General features: G+C 38.5%; 1 protein-coding gene across 1 annotated transcript in view; it reads right to left on the bottom strand.

Annotated features, from left to right (window-relative positions):
- Window positions 1-2,144: 2,144 nt before the first annotated feature.
- Window positions 2,145-20,736, bottom strand: part of GIPC2 (GIPC PDZ domain containing family member 2) — a 75,290-nt gene continuing 56,698 nt past the window's right edge. Inside the window, exons 4-6 of the mRNA XM_045546424.1 lie at window positions 18,632-18,738; window positions 14,117-14,198; window positions 2,145-2,498 (exon numbers count right to left, since the gene is read on the bottom strand). Coding sequence (XP_045402380.1) covers window positions 2,353-2,498; window positions 14,117-14,198; window positions 18,632-18,738 — 335 coding nt within the window. The 3' untranslated portion in view covers window positions 2,145-2,352. The remainder of the gene's footprint in view (window positions 2,499-14,116; window positions 14,199-18,631; window positions 18,739-20,736) is intronic.

The following is a 20,736-nucleotide window of genomic DNA, read 5'->3' on the forward strand; positions in this document are numbered from 1 at the left end:
CTGCCACAGTCTAAAAAAACACATTGTGTGTGCTCTTAGCAGTGGCCACTGGAAGAAGATGCTGTTTTCAATGGAAGGAAATCAAGAACAAATAAATTAATCATCCCTCACTGGGAAAAAAAAACATAGAACAAGGGAAAACAACAGAGTCCCCAAAACATCTGACAGTGCCAATAAAATGGAATGTTTTAAAAAATGATGTGTCTCATAGCAGCAGCAGAATACCCCACACTTACAGATTATGGAACTACACTAAAAACAGACCATTTTTGTGCACTGAGAGTTACAAAAAGGCACAAAGTTCACAAATAGACGCATTTTCAGGTATTGGAACAAAATGGCACAAAGAAACTGACCTTATTATTAGTTTAGCAATAAAGATGATAGATAAGGACATTTCAAGGGAAAACCTACTACAGGTAGTATATAAAGCACTTGGGCCCAGCTGAAGCCCTTAGTAATGACAGTGCTCCACTGAATACTGACAGACAAGAATAGTTACACCTATGCATGGATATTGGCACCTTACACACAAAATTCTAGAAAGATCATTGTGAATATGACATTCCATAAATCACAGGGAATCAGCACCATGTTGTAGTTCAGCCTTTATGCAAGCCCAAAGAGGAAGAAGAAACTGACATCCATCAATAATAAACAATGACTCATTTAAAATCTAATATCTAGTGCCAAAAAATTAATTTTGCTGTTGTTTAAATTGTCTCTATGGGCCTCCTAAGTCAGCCAATAACTTTCCTATCCCTAAAATATAGGCTCCTTTTTTTATGTCTTTCCAAGAGAAGTGGTATTAAGAATAAATATTTTGGAATCTCCAAAAGAAATCCACTAAACAAGTACCAACAAATTACAACCTTAGGGGATTCTATTTTCAAGTGACAAACAAGAGCAATGGGACAATCTTTGTTACACATTAATGACTTAAACAGCTTCTGTACAGGTTTCAAAATAATCAGACAAAGAATATCAGCTTCACAACATTAAACTTATGGGAAAGGGGAGTGGATGGCAGTAAAAGTAAAGTTTTCCCTAGAAAACAACAGAGTTATCTAAGCAATAGCCCAGCATGAAAAGGGAACTACCTCTGATTTCTCAGACTATGCCCCTCACAGGTGATTATTTCTGATTACCATGGCAGCACACAGCATTTTTCATCTAACACTTGAGAAGAATGCTTGGTCACACCATGCTCTGCCTTATTAAATGATCTATGTTGAAACCATTCATTTCCATTTCTCTTACATCTGTAAAATGTCAAATAAGAATAATAAGACAGTCATTTACCCTCAATTTTCTCAAGCATGTAAGGTTTAGAGGGAATGTACTAGAACTCTAAAATAATAGGCTAATATATTTTCTCAATTCTCCCATCCTCCTTTATTTCCACTTGGAGGAAATCTATTTCTGATAGTATCTCCTCTCAAGTTAGGGGCAGTAAAGGGCTGCTGTTTAACCCAAAAAAATTTTGTCTCGAACATAGTTATTTTGAGTAAATATCTTTCAAAAGATAAATTCTATAAAGGACATAAAACGTTCCCTGGAGTGCTTATAAAAGGTAACATGAAAGTACCTATGAGTGAAAAAAAGAAATAATGTTTTAAGAACAAAAAAATATATATATATCAAATGCAAGTGGTTCTACCCTACCTGCCTCTTCTTCACCCTTCTTCCACACATCAACCACGCACACACACAGCACAGTAGATTTCAACCACAAGTTTTAAGAGCAATTACAAACAAGCAAAGAAAATCTTTCAATCCTTATTTTACAAAGAGAGAACATGGGCCTTAGAGATCAACAGGCCATAAGAATCTTCCTTCCCTTACTCAGTGGGTCAAAAAAAAAAAAACAATGCTTCTAGAAATGTGGGAGGCATAATTCGCATTGCATTTCCTGAACTTGTCCTGTTCAAACCAGTATAACAAAATGAAGATGCTATGAGGTAAATCATACTCCAATTCTAATTTTCATTACATTGAGATTTTGCAAAAGAAGTAGAAAGCTATTGCAATGAACTACTTACATATGGGAAACAAAGCATGGGAGTTAATGAGGAGCAAAATCATCTCTCTAGAAATACTTCTATAAAACTTTTTTAAAACTTTTGAAGGAATATTAAAAGTGATCATATTTTAGGAATTTATTTCAAGAATACTACATAAGTAGCTGCATTAAAAAGTACCCAGAAATCAAACTTATATTTCAAAGAATGTATTCCATACACATACAATTAAACCAGAGTTCATACAGTGTCCAAAAGCAGATCTTATAGGGATTTTTTAACAATAATAACAATGGCTCATTTCTTCAGAGGCAGATCACCCACATCATAATCATCCTCGTCTGGCATCACCAATGGCTCCCCAAAGATCAAAGACAAATTCATCTGGGAACGCAAAGTCTCCAAGAGTTTCGTTGAGTGCCGTACAAAATTCATCTGGATTACCTTTGTCCTTTCCAGCTTCAAACATTGTGGTAGCTGTCAAAAATAATTTTTAAAAATTAATGATTAATGGAGATAGCATCAGGGGACTGAGAAAAATGGCACTACGAAAATTACTTTCTAAAAGTCACATGCATATGTATCATATATTTCTAGTGCAAATTAAAACAGTAAGCTACCCCTCTTACGTATCAAAGTAGTAGAGATATTTTTCAACAATCTGTCCACTGCAATCAGGTTTGCAGCTGCCACCCCTGCCCTCTACCCAACCTTGAGGCCCATCATTTGGGAACCTCGGGCATTCCTGTGGGTGAAACAAGATCCCCTGAGAGAAAACCCTGTGGCTAACACTGGCAGGAAACTTAGAGCACTTCCCTCATCTCCCTATAGTCACTAGCCCTCTCTGCCTCCTCCTCCCACTGCCAACTATGATGGAGTCTAGTCCCCCCTCCCCAAAGGAAAAAAAAGACAAAGGATGATGGCTTGCAAGAGAGCAATAAAGCTAGGGAGAAGGAGAGGAAGACATATATCCACCCATGGAATCAAGGTACCTTTTCTGAGCTCCTCTCCCGATTAGGACAGAAAGTGAAGTTGGTACCCTTGTTCTGTTTTTCTAGTAAGTTGCCTAGGCCCCATATTCTATGTCTGGGAACCAGCATCTTCAGGAGTACACATTCCCATGGGACTTGCCCCTAGGTGGCTGGGAGCCCATGAGGTTCAGCTGGTTTTTGCTCAGCCCCCTATAAGCGCCAACAACCAGAAAGAGACAGTATGAATGTGACTTGGGATTTGGGTGAAGAACTTCCAGGTGAAAGGGAAACACCAAATCCCAAGAGAAATGCTCCAGCCTCTCCTTTCCTCCCAGGTGAAGAATGACCTAATCAAAGCTCATAGGATTTCCCTTAATGGGCCACAAGATCTGGTCTTTCAGCTAAATGCGCTAGAGCTCTTTAGAGCAGACAAGAGCTGTTTCTCTTCCCAGTGCTTCAGTACTAACACAACGCAGGCTAGGAAGAAAGGGAGAGATGTGGCCCTCAGAAGGGCCCCATGATCAGAGCAGAAGTGGGGTGCAGGTGGAGTGACCTGGTACAGGGACCAAAGTTCTAGTAAGGTGAGCAGGGCTTCCACCTGGCCAGGCAGTCTTGTGTAGGGCAGGACAGTACAGATGTGGTGAGGAGGATATGGGGGCAGGAAGGAAGGATAGCAGTCCCAGTGATGAGAGATTGGTGACATGGAAATTGATCACATGAGTCTATATATCCGGAACAATGGGAATCAGGTTTGTCACTGTTAGAGAAGGATAAATAGGGAAAGGGAAAAAACAAGAATAAACCCTACAGAATTGGAATCGCAGATATCAGTGGAAATATATATATTCAACTGAGAGATTCTAAAAATATAAATGCATGCATACACACACACAAACACACACACACACACACACACACACACACACACACACACACACATTTCTCAGTCCTGGAAGCATGACACCACAAGAATAATGAGAACATAAGACACTCAGAACTTGCTTCTTAAATATCATTCCCCACTGAAAAGAATGAGAGTTCCTTGCAGAAGTGCTTGATTCGAAGGCTGGGGCAGGCAAAGTACAATATAAACCAAGAACATCTTGTACCAGAAAGAAAGTATTTAAAAAAAAAATGATAGGAATATGTGAAAAGGACACAGAAGTCAGAGGGCAAAAGCTCCCACTGACCAAATCAGGGATAACTTTAGCATCAAAATAAGTTAGTAATAGTAACAGATTATATAACTCCATTGAATAAAATATGAAACCATGACTCCATAATGAAATAGATGATTAATTGATTGATTAAAGATAGATAAGAGAAAGAACTAAAGAAAGAAACTGATTCATGAGGAACAGTTTATTTACATAGTTTCAAAACATCTCCCCACAAAACACTTATTAAGGAGAATAACTTTACAATATAGAAGCCTAGCAAACAAGTGAAACATTAATAAGAGAACATTAATCAAAGTGAACATTAATAAGTGAACAAATCAAAAACCTGTGCCTCCTGATAAGATGTAATGAAAATAAGACAACACCACATTTATGTTATTCCTGACAAAGAAGTGTGAAAACTTGAATGTAATTATGGAAAAAAAATTAGACAAACCAAAATTGAGGAAGATTCTGGGGAAAAAAAAAAACATGACTGATACCCTCCAAGAACATCAAGATCATGAAAATCAAGTAAAGAACAGGGAACTATGACTTGCAATCTCTGATTTTGGTTCCTAGTCACAAAATAAGAAAAATGGTATTCAGGATTCCCATACTCTAACCTTACAGTCCAAAATGTACAAGCTCACTCATTCTGGCACAGCAGAAAAGTGAAGAAAACCCCCAAACTCCATACAGTCCCAAAGCTGGTCAGACTTCCATAGTTCTACATGTTTTACCTCCACTACCATGGCCGCTATCACTAGTAATAATCACTAGTGATCATTACTAAGAATGATAATGGCTACAGCTATTATTTGTGATGTGACAGAAACATATATTTAATTTGATGCCATGGCAACCTTATAAGGTTGTATTATACCCCTTTTAAAGACATGGAAATTAAGGCTCACAAAGAAATTAAGAATAGAGCATGCATTTGAACATGTGATAAATTTTTGCTAATGCATTAAATATAAACATAGCTTTTAAACATCCTTACAGGAAAAATAAATGGTACAATTTTATACTTTTTGATAAAACATTATATCTCCGATTTAATAGAAAAGCAAGGCCGGGCGCGGTGGCTCACGCCTGTAATCCTAGCTCTGGGAGGCCGAGGCGGGTGGATCGCTCGAGGTCAGGAGTTCGAGACCAGCCTGAGCAAGAGTGAGACCCCGTCTCTACTAAAAATAGAAAGAAATTATCTGGCCAACTAAAAAATATATATACAAAAAAATTAGCCGGGCATGGTGGCTCATGCCTGTAGTCCCAGCTACTAGGGAGGCTGAGGCAGTAGGATCGCTTAAGCCCAGGAGTTTGAGGTTGCTGTGAGCTAGGCTGATGCCACGGCACTCACTCTAGCCCGGGCAACAAAGTGACACTCTGTCTCAAAAAAAAAAAAAAAAAAAGAAAAGCAAAAGAAACTTTAGAAAAATGAAGTACTTTTTAGAAAGTTATAGCATATTAACATAAGACAGATATTAAAATGAGTTTTATCTGTTGACTATAATAGAGCTGCAATAATATTTAATACCTGACTACAATCTGGCAAAAAATATTCCACTAAGAGAATTTTTATACCCCATATAGCAGCTAAGGTCTGACCTCTAGTGGCAATTTTTCATTACTACCACTGAACTATTTTTACATTATTTTAATAACAAACCTATTTTGATGATGTAGATCAACATATAGTTTCCACTAAGTTTTTATATATGTAAGCAGAAATTTTAGATATAAAATATTACTACGTGGTTAAAAATTTTGGTATCAAAGTCCCAGAATTACAATTGCCCTGATTTGATCACTATATATTATATGCTTGTATCAAAATATAACATGTACTCCATGAATATGTACAATTATTATGTATTGGCAGGGTGCAGTGGCTCACGCCTATAATCCTAGCACTCTGGGAGGCCGAGGCGGGAGGATAACTCGAGGTCAGGAGTTCGAGACCAGCCTGAGCAAGAGTGAGACCCCATCTCTACTAAAAATAGAAAGAAATTATCTGGACAACTAAAAAAATATATGTAGAAAAAATTAGCCGGGCATGGTGGCGCATGCCTGTAGTCCCAGCTACTCAGGAGGCTGATGCAGAAGGATTGCTTGAGCCCGGGAGTTTGAGGTTGCTGTGAGCTAGTCTGATGCCACAGCACTCTAGCCTGGGCAACAGAGTGAGACTCTGTCTCAAAAAAAAAAAAAAAAAATTATTATGTATCAACAAAAAATTTAAAAAAAAAGAAAATCTAGACATTAAACCAGACACTGAAGAGATTTGCAACAATGTAAAACAAAACCATTATTTTCGCTAGATCAGTTTTTGTATTAAAAAAACAATGCAATGTTTTAAAGCTATGTTATTTATATTAACATTTAATTGATTATTATTCAAGTAAATTAATAAATAAATATTTTTTAAATTTCTCAAAAAAAAAAAGTCCTAGAATTAAATCTTAGCTGTTAATTTGTTAGGTAACTTTGGGCAAGTTACCAGACTTCTCTGACTCTCACTTTTCAAATCTATAAAATGGCAAATAACAGGATTTGGATAAAGATTAATCACCCCCATTGTTAATTTCACAATGAAATCTGTAACTGGACCTCATTCTATGGAAGGTCTTCAGCACTTACCTTCACTAAGACTTTTCATAAATATGAATATCAACCCATTTCCAACAAGTCACATGAGTCAAACATCAAATCACAGCCAATTTAGAATATAATCTCTAATGAAAATCTATTTCCAAAATTTCATTGGCTTTATCTGAGAAGGATGACTTTGTATAGTGTTTGTTGTTTTGAATTTGTTGAAAAAAAAGAAAGTGATCCTAGGAAGAAATGTAATTATCTCTATTAAAACACCATTAGTGTATACTTTTTCAGGAGTTATAAAAGACTGTATAGGAAAAATGGAAACTATCATTCAGATTTCCTTTCCACATATCTCTGGATCTCTTAATAAATTAGAAATCCTAATTTTATTAAGAATGAAACAAAGAAAACTACTAAACACTGATGAAAGAAATTGTAGATGGCATAAACAAATAGAAAAACATCCCATGCTCATGGATTGGAAGAATCAATATCATTAAAATGACCATACTGTCCAAAGTAATCTACAAATTCAATGCAACTCCTATCAAAATACCAACATCATTTTTCACAGAATTAGGAAAGGCAATTCTAAAGTTCATATGGAACCAAAACAGAGCCCAATAGCCAAAGCAATCCTATGTGAAAACAACAAAGCTGGAAGCATCACATTACCTGAATTCAAATTATGCTACAAGGCAAGAGTGACCAAAACAGCATGGTGCTGGTATAAAGATAGATGTATAGATCAATGGAACAGAATAGAAAACCCAGAAATAAAGCCACCAACCTACAGGCAACTGATCTTCAAGAAAAACATACACCGGAGAAAGGACACTCTATTCGCTAAATGGTGCTGGGAAACTGGATAGCCATATGCAGAAGAATGAAACTGGACCCCTATCTCTGACTATATATAAAAATTAACTAAAGATGTATTAAAGATTTACATGTGGCCGGGCACTGTGGCTCACACCTATAATCCCAGCACTCTGGAGGCTGAGGCAGGAGGATCGCTTGAGGATAGGAGTTTGAGACCAGTCTGGGCCACATAGCAAGACCTCATCTCTAATAAAAAATTTAAAAACTAGCCAGGTGTGGTGGCACACACCTGCAGTCCCAGCTACTCAGGAGGCTAAGGCAGGAGGATCACTTGAGCCCAGGAATTCAAAGTTATAGTGAGCTATGATCACAGCACTGCACTCCAGTCTGGGTGACACAGTGAAACCCTATCTCCAAAAAAAAAGGTGGGGGGGAGACTTAAATGTAATACCTAAAACTATAAAAATTCTAGACGAATACCTAGAAAAATTCTTCTGGACATTGACCTAGGCAAAGACTTCATCACTAAGACCTCAAAAGCAAATGTAACAAAAACAAAAATAGGTGGGGCGTGGTGGCTCACGCCTGTAATCCCAGCACTATGGGAGGCCGAGGCGGGCGGATCGTTTGAGCTCAGGAGTTCGAGACCAGCCTGAGCAAGAGCGAGACCCCGTCTCTACTAAAATAGAAAGAAATTATATGGACAACTAAAAATATATATAGAAAAAATTAGCCGGGCATGGTGGCGCCTGCCTGTAGTCCCAGCTACTCGGGAGGCTGAGGCAGAAGGATTGCTTGAGCCCAGGAGTTTGAGGTTGCTGTGAGCAAGGCTGACGCCACGGCACTCACTCTAGCCGGAGCAACAGAGTGAGACTCTGTCTCAAAAAAAAAAAAAAAAGACAAATAGGATGTAACTAAAAAGCATCTGCGAAGTAAAAGAATCAACAGAGTGAAGAGACAGCTTACAGAATGGGAGAAAATATTTGCAAACTATGCAAATAGCTAATATCCAGAATCTACAAGTAATGCAAGTAACTCAAAAATAAATAAATAAATAACCCTATTAAAAAGTGGGCAAAGGACATAGACATTTTTCAAAAAAAGACCTACATTTTTCAAAAAAAGATCACAGCAAGGATATGAAAAAATGCTCAACATCACTAATCATCAGAGAAAGGCAAATTAAAACCACAATGAGATACCATCTTACATCAGTCAGAATGACTGTTATTAAAAAGTCAAAAAATAACAGATGTTGGCCAGGATGGGGAGAAAAGGGAACGCTGATACATTGTTGGTGAGAATGTAAATTAGTACAACCTCTATGGAAAACAGTATGGAGATTCCTCAAAGAACTAAAAATAGAACTACGATTTGATCCAGCAATCCCACTACTGGGTATTTACCCAAAGGAAAAGAAATTTTTATATCAAAAAAATACCTGCACTGGTATGTTCATTGCAGCACTATTCACAAAAGCAGACATGGAATCCACCTAAGTGTCCATCAATGGATGACTGGAAAGAGAAAATGTCACAAACACACACACACCCTTGAATACTACTCAGCCACAAAAAAGAATGAAATGGACAAAACTGGGGGCCATTATCTTAAGAGAAATAACTAGAAGCAGAAAGTCAAATACTATATATTCTCACTTATAAGTGGGAGCTAAACAATGTGAACATATGGACATAGAGAATGGAATAATAGACACTGGAGACTTAGGGAGGGTGGGAGATGGGAGAGGGATGAGAAATTACTTAATGATTATAATATACACTATTTGGATAATGGCTACACTAAAATGTAACAAAAACAAAAATAGACAAATAGGATTTCACCACTGCACAATATATCCATGTAATGAAACTGCACTTGTAAACCTTAAATTTATACAAATAAAAAGTATATATATACAAAACGGAAAAAAAAATTTAAATAGAAGGGCTTAAGGGAATAGGCTCATTCCCATTTTGCTCTTCTGCCTTCTGCCAAGTAAGGACACAGTAAGAGGACCCTCACCACACACTGAGTACTGGCACCTTGATCTTGGACTTCCCAGCCTACAGAACTGTGAGAAATGAATTTCTGTTGATTATTTTTTAAAAATAATAATAATGAATGTCCCATAATCCTTTTTGAGGACAATGTTTTAAGTCATTTATTGTCATATCACTTTTTGTAATTTTTTTTTTTTTTTTTTTGAGACAGAGTCATGCTCTGCTGCCCCAGGATAGAGTGCAATGGGATCATCACAGCTCACTGTAACCAGAAACTCCTTGGCTGGAGTGATCCTCCTGCCTCAGCCTCCTGAGTAGGTGGGTCTAGAATAGCTGGGACTCCAGACGCACACCTCCACTCCCAGCTAAATTTTCTATTTTTAGTAGAGACAGTGTCTTGCTCTTGCTCAGGCTGGTCTCAAACTCCTGAATTTAAGCAGTCCTCCCACCATGGCATCCCAGAGTGCTAGCTAGGATTACAGGCGTGAGCCACAACACCCGGCCTATAATTTTTTCAATATACGCTTACATTAACAAGTTCAGAATAATGTGATATCCATGTAATTCACATTAAGAATGAACATTTCTGAAAGCTAAGAAATACTAGGAATACATACAAGTAAATATATTTATTTGTATGTTAAATAAATGCCACATTTGTGATTTATATTTCATGCTAATCAGATCTGAATAATGAAAGAAATTCCCAATTTACCAATGGCTAACATTCTTCAAATAATTATTTTTCTTACATTTTACCTCCCTAGGTGACTAATCACATTGCTAATCATGTGTAATAATAATGACTTTTCATGCCAATTGGAGGAATTTGCTATAGATGATTAATTAACCTTACAAAGGAATTGCTAGTTAATTTACAAGGAAATTGTGAGGAGTGTTTAGTGCCCTGAATTTCTCAGAGTAAAAGAAAATTGATTTTTAAAAAACTGTTGGCTGGGAACAGTGGCTCACGTCTGTAATCCCAGCACTCTGGGAGGCCAAGGTGGGAAGATCACTTGAGGCCAGGAGTACAAGGTCAGCCTGAGCAAGAGCGAGACCCTCTCTCCACTAAAAGTAGAAAAAATTAGCCGGAAGAATACAAAGGACAAACAGAAAAATTAGCTGGGTGTGGTGGCGCGTGCCTATAGTCCCAGCAACTCAGGAGGCTGAGCCAAAAGCCCACGAGTTTTAGAGCGCAGTGAGCTATGATAATGTCACTGCATTCTAGCCCAGGCAACAGAGTGAGACTCTATCTTAAAAAAAGAAAAAAATTGTTTTTTAATGCATTTATAATTATTTGTACTACTGTCCACCACTCTACCCTGTATACTTGCATATTTTAATAACAAAAAGGCAAACTAATTTATTTAACTATTAACTATTCTCAATTTATACTTAAGTAACTCTACAGCCTGTATCCAAACTTAAGTTCTGAAGTTGAGAACCGTTTTAAGTTCCCACCTTTGAAAATTGTGGTTCTCCTGAATTTGAGCTCAATATCCAGCAATTATTTGCATCAGAATTCCACTATTTTCATAGAGTACATGGGGATGCTTTAAAATCTTTGTTATGGTCTGTCTTGCCACTAGGAAAGATGATATATTTTCTTACTTTCTTTTAAGTGAAGCTCAGGGAAAAATTGCCTTTACATACATATTGCAAATATATTGATGAATTTGTATTTATGAAATGTATCAATTTTACTGCATGTGTGATATTATAAGGACAGAATGTCTAACTCTCTAGGGCCACTAATTATTCTATATTATTTGTGTGTCCACCACATTTTCTGAGCTTTCTTATGATTTTTCCAGTTGAGTCTTATGTTGCTCCAGGTTAATCGTATCATATGCAAATATCATTAATTTTTGGCTTATTTTTCAAAAGTTCATATCTTTTTGGTTCTGGTCCTGTTTACTATGATTACATGGCTACTGCTTCCAGGAAAATGTTGAATAAAACACTTTTTACTTGGCAAAAAAAAAAAAAAAATCCAGCAATTGATATGTTAGTTCCTGAACCTTCTAATAGTCATACAGTTATGCTATTTGAAAACTTCTCAACTGAATAGAAATGCATTATATTATTTTGATAGTAAATACTACCTAGTTAAGTAGAGTTAAAGGGTACTACCATTCCTAAATCCCATTTACCCTCATTTGCACAGGCATTTGCACATCCGTCACAGGCCCATGTCACGTATGCAAATCCTGATATTTTTCCAAATGCAAAAGAATTGAGAAGAGAAATTGTAAGACCCTGGTTTTCAGCTTTAACTTCTTGTCTGCTTAGAGCAAAAATTTGTTACACGCAAATTTTTTATTTTTCTTCAAGGAGCAAGAAACAGAGTACAAATGTTTTTCAGTTACAGACATCACCTGTACATTCAGTATAGAAATTCTAAATTTCAAGCAGGTAAGAAAAAATAAGAACAGATTCTGTTAAGTAAAATTTATAGGAGGCCATTGGTTTGGACAGAGCTCCTGCACAAGGCCCAACAGACCAAACCGAAATGGAGTCACTCGTGCTGAAGTTCCACTCACCAAGCCAGAACTAAATTATTTACCTGATATAAGAAATCAGAAGAGATATCATAGCCAAATCCCCAGACAGGCCAGTCTTAGCTGGCATAAGGAAGTCTGCTCTGCTTTAACCTTTATAAGGAAAGCAACCTTAAAATGGCCGCTTTTTGCTCTCTGTTTCTGCTTTTTTCAGCAGTCTTTTGTCTATAAAGCCAAACTCCTCTGCTTAGCTCATCAGAACACCCATTCTATTTTATAGAACAGGCTGTTGCCTGATTCTCGAATTGCAAATAACAGACAAATAAGATCGTCAAACTAAATTGGTTCTAAATCTCGTCTTTTGACAATTCTAAAGGGAAAATGCAAGATGAGTAGAAATAGGTAAGAGAAGGATGAATAAGCTTCAAATACACTACCTGGTAGCAGGTAAACAAAACAGTCAAGTCCTTGACTTTAAAAAATGTATTAAGTACCTGATTCAGACACACGCCCACAAATGCATGCAGGCACAGACTCCTCCCCTGGGGTATACACATACTCTTTTCCCCACCCAGCATCCCACTTTCCCTTCTTCAGGGAATGGATATCTTGCTTCTGCACGGGAAGGGCCAGGCCTTTCATACTCGTGACGCTTGTATTTCAGGCTTACTCTCAGCCCCAGAGGTAGGGCATTTGACCCAGACCCAACCATCCTCCTGGCCTCAGGGATTGGCTCACTTCAGCCAACCAGAAAAATCAGAGACAATCCTGGGCATTTTGTTTGAATGACTTGAGAGCGGCCCTCCCTGTTTCCCATTGTCCTTGATGCCAAGAGGATGTAGAGGGTGGAGCGATGGCAGTCATTTTGGCTCCATGAGGGAAGGGCCTGAAGCCACCAGGGAGGGATACCATGAAGGCCTAAAATGAAACCAGAATTGAGAGAAGAGAAACCACATCCTGATAACAGCATGAGAACTCCGGATCTAGCCATTCTTAAAGCCAAGATCTATCTCAGGACTTTTCAGTTATAAGAACCAATAAATTTCTCCTTTTTTCCTTAAACCTGTTGGAGTTAGGGTTTTTCGTTTCATTTTGGTTTTAGTTTTTGTCATTTGTAACCAATAGAGTATTCACTGATAAATCAAGACTCTGACATCCTAATAATGACATAAAAAATACACAGAAATTTAATTGCTCAAATTCCCCTATTAATCATATGCCAAATGTGTCTTTTCTTCATATTTCTGATTGTTTCATAGGATTTCAGTAGCTCTATTAAATGGTGCATAGTTTTAATATCATAATAAATATACAATTTAATCAGTATAAGTTTGATGTATCCAATAACAATGCTTTTCATATGTATTATTTATAAAATTCTTTTCAGATATATTTTTTAAATCCATAAAACATGACCAGAAAAGATATTATTATTCACAGTTTATAGACTAAGAACTAACCAAAATTTTTTTTGTTTTTTTCTGAGACAGAGTCTCACTTTGTTGCCCTGGCTAGAGTGAATGCCGTGGCGTCAGCCTAGCTCACAGCAACCTCAAACTCCTGGGCTTAAGCAATCCTACTGCCTCAGCCTCCCGAGTAGCTGGGACTACAGGCATGCGCCACCATGCCCGGCTAATTTTTTCTATATATATATATACTTTTAGTTGTCCAGATAATTTATTTCTATTTTTAGTAAAGACAGGGTCTCGCTCAGGCTGGTCTTGAACTCAAGACCTGGAGCGATCCACCCACCTCGGCCTCCCAGAGAGCTAGGATTACAGGCGTGAGCCACCGCGCCCGGCCTAACCAAAATTTTTAAATGTTGACTTGGCCCTAAGACCTCGTAGCTAGTAAGTGATAAGAATCAGATCTTTTTTTCATTATTTTTTATTATTTTTATGTTCGTTATTCTTTTCATCACTCCACAAATACTTTTTACCTTGAAAAGTATAATTGGCTGTAAGTGCAAACAAGACATAAGTATTAAGTTCCATCAAAGTAAGAGATATAAGACTTTTTAAAATAGTATAATCTTACCTAAATCAATATCTCGAATTCCCATGTACAATTCAAGAAGATCATCAATCTTTTCAATTGCCTTTGCTTTGGCTTCAGAAGGCTTTATCAAAGAAGAGAGAAATAACATAATACATTACATTTGTATTGAAATTTCATGATTGTTGGGGCATATGTAAGGGGAAATCTGATGTGCGGCCAGGTCATAGTTGTAGACTGCAGCTAATTTTAATGGATGTAGATCTTCTACAATGTGCTCTGTAACTAAATACAAATCGATACAGTAAATACTTATATTTAGCATCAGCATTAAGTGTTATGGATTCAAAACAGGAACACAGTCCTTAAGCAGCTAACAATCTAGACATGAGGACAGATAGGAAAATAAATAATTGTGTAACAATTTTTAAAGGATAAAAAAGGTACAGAAGCATCACAAGAGAGGAAGCAAGTTTATTTCTCTAATAGTCATGGAAGATTTCCGAAAGAAGGTCACTTAACAACTGTGTTTTCAAAGATGAACAAGAGATAAGCGGGAGAGGGCACTTCAAGCAGAAGGCAATAGATAGGCAAAGTCTACGTGAGGTCACACAGTCTGAGAGAAGATGACAGCATGTCAGAGGGACTGCAAGAAGTCCCATGTGACTGGAGAACACAGTGACAAACATGACTAGGTCTGAAGGGGTCCTTTGTGCCAAGAAGAGGATTTTGGTCTCTATTGTGCAGGCCAGCATCTCCAAAGTTTTGAAGGCTCACCCTAATAGCAAAACATTTCTGAACATACATCCTTATTATTTGTTTTAGTTAATTTTATTGTACCATTTATAAATTATATACATGTATTACAATATTGATATATTGTGTACTTTACAAAAATACCCTAAAAAAGGGAAATTTTATAAAAATGAGATAATGATGAAATAATTTGGGGGGTGGGTAGAGATGGAGTCACGCTATGTTGCCCAGGCTAGTCTCAAACTCCTGGCCTCAAAAGATCCTCCTGCCTTGGCCTCTCAAAGTGCTGAGATTATAGCTATGAGCCACCATGCCTGACCTGAAATAGTATTTTTAAAATACTTTTCGTGTTAGGTATTAATGGTATCAAAACATTTTTGTTCTTTCTAAAACTATTATTAAAAGTTTCAGTAAAAAACATGATTGTATAAGTCTTAATATTCTTTTAAATTTTTGGTTTACTATTGGATAAATTCTGGCCCTACGTTCAGTTTATTTCAAAACTTGGTTTTAAATGGCTTCATAGCTAAAAAAAGGAATTCCCCAAAGATGTTAAATACTCAATTCTAGGTGCAAATGTAGAATTCGTGATTAGTTAGATTGTAAGAATTTTCACATTTTCACTTTTAATACTGTTATAAATGCATGTTGCTTTATAGTCTCAAAATTTATTAAAATCATGCATTTTATAGCAAATGAAAATTTATTTCCTTGAGGATATTATTACAACTTTCTCACATTTTTATTTACAAGAACTAAGCCTTAAAAACAATAACAGAGACGACATGCTGTTCTTGCCTTCATTATAGTGTATTTTGAATTGTCTGTGTAAAGCAACCGGCTATGCAAAGTAACTTAGATGGTTTTTTGTTTGTTTTTTTGAGGCAGAGTCTCACTCTGTTGCCCTGGCCAGAGTGCACTGGCGTCATCCTAGCTCACAGCAACCTCCAGTTCCTGGGCTCAAGTGATCCTCCTGCCTCAGCCTCCCAAGTAGCTGGGACTACAGGCATGCACCATCACACCCGGCTACTTTTTCCTATTTTTTTTTTTTTTTTTCAGTTGTCCAGGTAATTTCTTTCTATTTTTTATAGAGACAGGGTCTCGCTCTTGCTCAGGCTGGTCTTGAACTCCTGAGCTCAAGCAATCCTCCCGCCTCAGCCTCCCAGAATGCTAGGATTACAGGCATGAGCCACTGCACCCAGCCGTAACTTAGGTATTAACCTTTGTATCTGTATCTATCCAGTCATCTTGTAAGTGATGGTCACAAGTGTCAGTATGCTCATACACAAATGGCCACCAATATTTCACCATTCGAATAGCTCCTATTAGCTACTGATTAGCTCTTGATCTATCAGCTCCTCTCCATCCATATTCTGTTTGCCTGTGCTCCAGCCTCACTTTTTCTGATTTACAGAGGTTTCTTAATTTGTCTCCCTGCCTGCAGTCTTCAGGTTCTCAAATCCATCCTGCTCAACAACCCATCCCCTAGAACCAAGGGATTTTTCTAAAACACAAAACTAATTGTGTTGCTGCCCTTGCAATTCCTAAATGGCTCTCTCATGATCCCCAGGCCCTTCACCTCCTAACCCCAGCCTAAACCTCCAGCCTAATCACCCCCAACCAGGTACTCCCAGCACCCCACACCCTAATCTCTTGGATGACTTACAAGGTCCCCAAGCCCATCATTGTTTCATGCCTAGAACACTCTTCTTCTTCTCATTTTGAACCAACTCACTCATTTCTTCTGAAAGGAAACTCTCCCTGACCTCCTGTCTTTCCCTAATCCCTGATAACAGTTGATGAGCCCCTTCTTTGTGACACTGTCTATCCTGTACATACTTTCATTAACCCTGTCCTGCTGGTTTATAAGAGCTTCTTTTCATGCCTCTCTCCCTTCAGAGGAGAAACAAGGTCTTTATGTATCTTTCTATCATCAGCATCCAGACTGTGGCTGTCTCAACAAGCACACATTGAATGGAGTATGAGGTATGTGAGTGCAGTAACTTATTCAGCATTTGTGCTAGGTTATAAGGGAGTGATTTGTTCCAAATCCTATAAATCCTTTAAATCCTTAAGTGTTTGAAATTAGATTGTAGGTCATTTGTATCAGATTTAATATTACCACCAAACCAGCTTTTTCCCTTCATTATAAGCTATTTTTAATTGACCTATTTAATTAAACAGGCTGTGAAAATAGGAATGGATTTTTAGATGTTTACCTTTGAATGAATCTTTCCTATGTCCCCAGATGGACCTTAAGCCACTCTTTTTCATCCCAGCAACTTATATATAGTTTATGTTTACTTAAGTAAGTATTTATGCATGATGCTATTGGAACATGTAGACCCTGCTTCCTTTGTGAGCTGTTTAAAGGTCTGCCCATTTTTCTCACAGCGTTGAGAAAAGGCAGAGGTGACCTTCTCCTGGCTCCCCACAGCTGGCTCCTCCCCTCTGTTCTTCAGGCCCGTAATCCTAGCATTCAGGGAGGCTGAGGAGGGAGGATCGCTTGAGGTCAGGAGTTCGAGACCAGCCTCAGCAAGAGCGAGACCTTATCTCACTAAAAACAGAAAGAAATTAGCTGGGCAACTAAAATAGAAAAAAAAAAATTAGCCAGCCATGGTGGCACACACCTGTAGTCCCAGCTACTCAGGAGGCTGAGGCAGGAGGATCGCTTGAGCCCAGGAGTTTGAGGTTGCTGTGAGCTAGGCTGACGCCACAGCACTCTAGCCCAGGCAACAGAGTGAGACTCTGTCTCAAAAAAGAATGAAAGAAAAGAAAAGAAGGGGCATGGAAGAGTGGGCAGTAGGAGGGGTGGAGTAATTGCTGTTTATACAGGACACACAGAAAAGGCCTTTGAGGCGAGATGATATGTAGTCAGAAACCTGACGCAGGCAAGGGAGCCATGCAGATAAACGGGCAAAGCATTCAGGCAAGAAAACAGCAGTGCCGAGACCCTGGGGTGGGGATACAACTGCAGCATTTGGGGACAGTGAGGAGACTGATGTGGCTGAAGCAGAGGAAGCCAGGCAGGAGTGGTAGGCAGTGAGATCAGAGAAGAAATGTAGGGTCATGTTGGTCTCTCTGAGGAATTTAGCTTTTATTCTGAATGACATGGGAAGCCATGGGAGGGTTGTGAACAGAAAAGAAATATAATCTCACTTGTATTTTTAAAGGATAGTTCTGGCTGCTGCTGAGCACAGATGGAAAGAGGGCAAGGAGGAATGTGAGGAGAGTAAACAGAAGGTGACTGTAACATGTAGGGTAAGACGATGGTGCCTCGGGCCACGGTGGGGGACAAAGGAAGCGAGTGGATGTTGGATTCTGGTCTCTTCTTGACGTAGATCCACCAGGATTTGCTGATGGAAGGGATGTGGGATGAGAAAGAGAAAAGTTAAAGATGAGTACAAAATGTTTTACCTGAGGAGTGGAGTTTATAAATATAATCTTTCATTACCAAAATCTTCTTAAGTATCTTTACTCCTACAGGTGGCTCTGAGACAATTTCTTTTCAGTTTCTGAGATAGTCCAGATGTCTACAGATTCTAGAAAAGTCATCTGCAAGCAGCTGAGAATTTCTCTAAGTCACAATCTCTTCTCACACACTTAGTTCCTATATTTCCTCCTTAAATGCCTTCAGTAATTTTCATATTGTTTAAATAAACAATGAACTAAAAGTCCATGTTTTAATAAAATGAATGGCATTTTATGTAACTTTGTCATTTTGCCTTTATTTCCAGCTCTAATAAACATGAATATCTATACATTTCCAAGCAGAATAGAAAGTAAATGAACATAACATACCACTTCTTCCACGGTGGCAGGACCTTTTGATCTCAGGCGAAGAGTTTCCTTTCCGGTACCAACTTTTTCTGCCGATGATTTTCCAGCTTTCGACCTTGGCCCTATATCTGTAAACACACAATGAATGGGGAAAGGTACATGTATTCAGGAAGAATCCCAACAGATTGCTGTGAAAGCTACTATAGTTCTTGTCACAAAACTATAGGTAGAGATTGATAAAAGGCATGCCTTCTTACAGAATTTCCCAAACTAAAATAAATTCACCCACCATCCATTATTCTCATGTGGGAGTCTGTATGAGAGAGTTCTGACCACAAAAAGAAAAGGGAACATGCGAAATGTACAGATGGGAAAGATTCAGTAAGAAGTGAGGCTGGGATTTATGGATACAGACCACATTCCAGAGTCTATATGTTTTCCTCAACAACACTCCAGCCCCACACCTCTTGGAAGTACAAGTGATAAAATCAGAGATGACATGCTAGGAGAAGCAGATTCCTAAAGGAAAAACACCTGGGAGCAGGTTCCGAAGAAGGAATTCCCCACTGACAGCAAAGACAAAAACAGGGAGTTAGAGTCCACATGAAGCCACTCCTTTCCTTATGCTTACTTTTCTGTTGTGTTTAATTTTGGTTTTTGTTTTTTCAATGCACCGAGGGTCACCCCCCAATACCAAACAGTAACATAAATGAGTGACAGGGAAGGCTGGGGACCGAGGATAATGGAAGGGGTGTGCCCTATCCAGGCCAGTCCCACAATTTACTACCCTGCGGGAATGTTGGCCCTGCACAGCCAGATCTACTTTTTTGCAAAGAAACTGGATATTCAAAGTCTTTTATGAATCTCTTGATTTTTAATTTTTTTAAGTTTAGGCAATTAAGTCAAACTTTTAGAAACAACATAGTGGCAAAAATAAAAGAGAACTGTGGGTCAGATCCCAACCACAGGCCACCAATTTACAACCTCTAGAAACATCCCTAGCCCCCTTAACTGGGGACTCTATGTGGCAGCAGTCTGGGGCAAGGCAAGGGGTGAGCGGGGAGGCGGATGCTACACCAAGGAACTGGAGACACCTGAGCTCCGGTGAGGAGGCACAGCACAGGCAGGGAAATACGAGTAGATGGTGAGGTCTATGCAAAGGTCTCAAGACACAGACATGGCGTGGCCCAAACAAATGCATTCTTGCTTACTTAGAACCTAGAATAATTCTCATCTTCAGCCAAGCACTGCTTTGTTATTGGGAATCTATGCCAAAGTGATCAAGGATTTTTCATATTAATTTTAACCTACATTCACGGACAGATTCACCAAAACATTAAGTTTTCCTCTGAGAATGAAATTATTAAAAATTATCATGCAATGAGTACACCAGCTCCCCCTAAGAAAAAACCTATAAATGGTGGCTGATGAGTTTTGGGAACACCCAAATGCTACTCCTGGTAACCGAATGGATGCTCAGGAGACTAGAGCCGTGTCAGCAAGCCTCCAGCATTGGCCTGGCCAGTTACATTGTGTCCTGAGGGAAAAAAGGATTCTCATGTGCTCAGCATAGAGTTTCAAAAAGATTGCCCAGAGAAAAAGATTAAGTCAATCTGTCATCAGCACGGTCCAGGATTCTGTACTGCCCAGCCGTGTGAGTGCTGCCGGCCCAGAGTCACGGACATCCCTAAAGTGGTGACAACAGCCTCAGCTTAACAGTTCTAACATTAAGATAAGCAGCCCCACCCCACACACAGACCCCACCCACTGAGAGCTCACCAAGCAACCTGCTCTTTATAATTTGTCCTCTCATATAAATTTCCTACAGGGTGGAAAATGAACAGCCCATCTAACACCTGTGTTTGTGTCCACTGCTACATATACATTTGTATAATAATTGTAAAGTAAGATATTGGCATTCTGACTTACCAGCAAATGCCTCTTATAAGTTTGGTGAGTAGGATATAGCCCTGAAAAAATGAACAATTCTGATACATCGAAAAAAAATAAAAAACCTTTCTGAGACTTACAAAGCTAAGCACTCCGCCTCTGGAATGCAGGGGCTTCATAAAAGGCAGTGTTGCCCTGCTTGAGAAGTCAGCCGGCCTCCCTAGACAACCTCTCTA

Source organism: Lemur catta, chromosome 3 (assembly GCF_020740605.2).
Source record: "Lemur catta isolate mLemCat1 chromosome 3, mLemCat1.pri, whole genome shotgun sequence".
NCBI lineage: Eukaryota > Metazoa > Chordata > Mammalia > Primates > Lemuridae > Lemur > Lemur catta.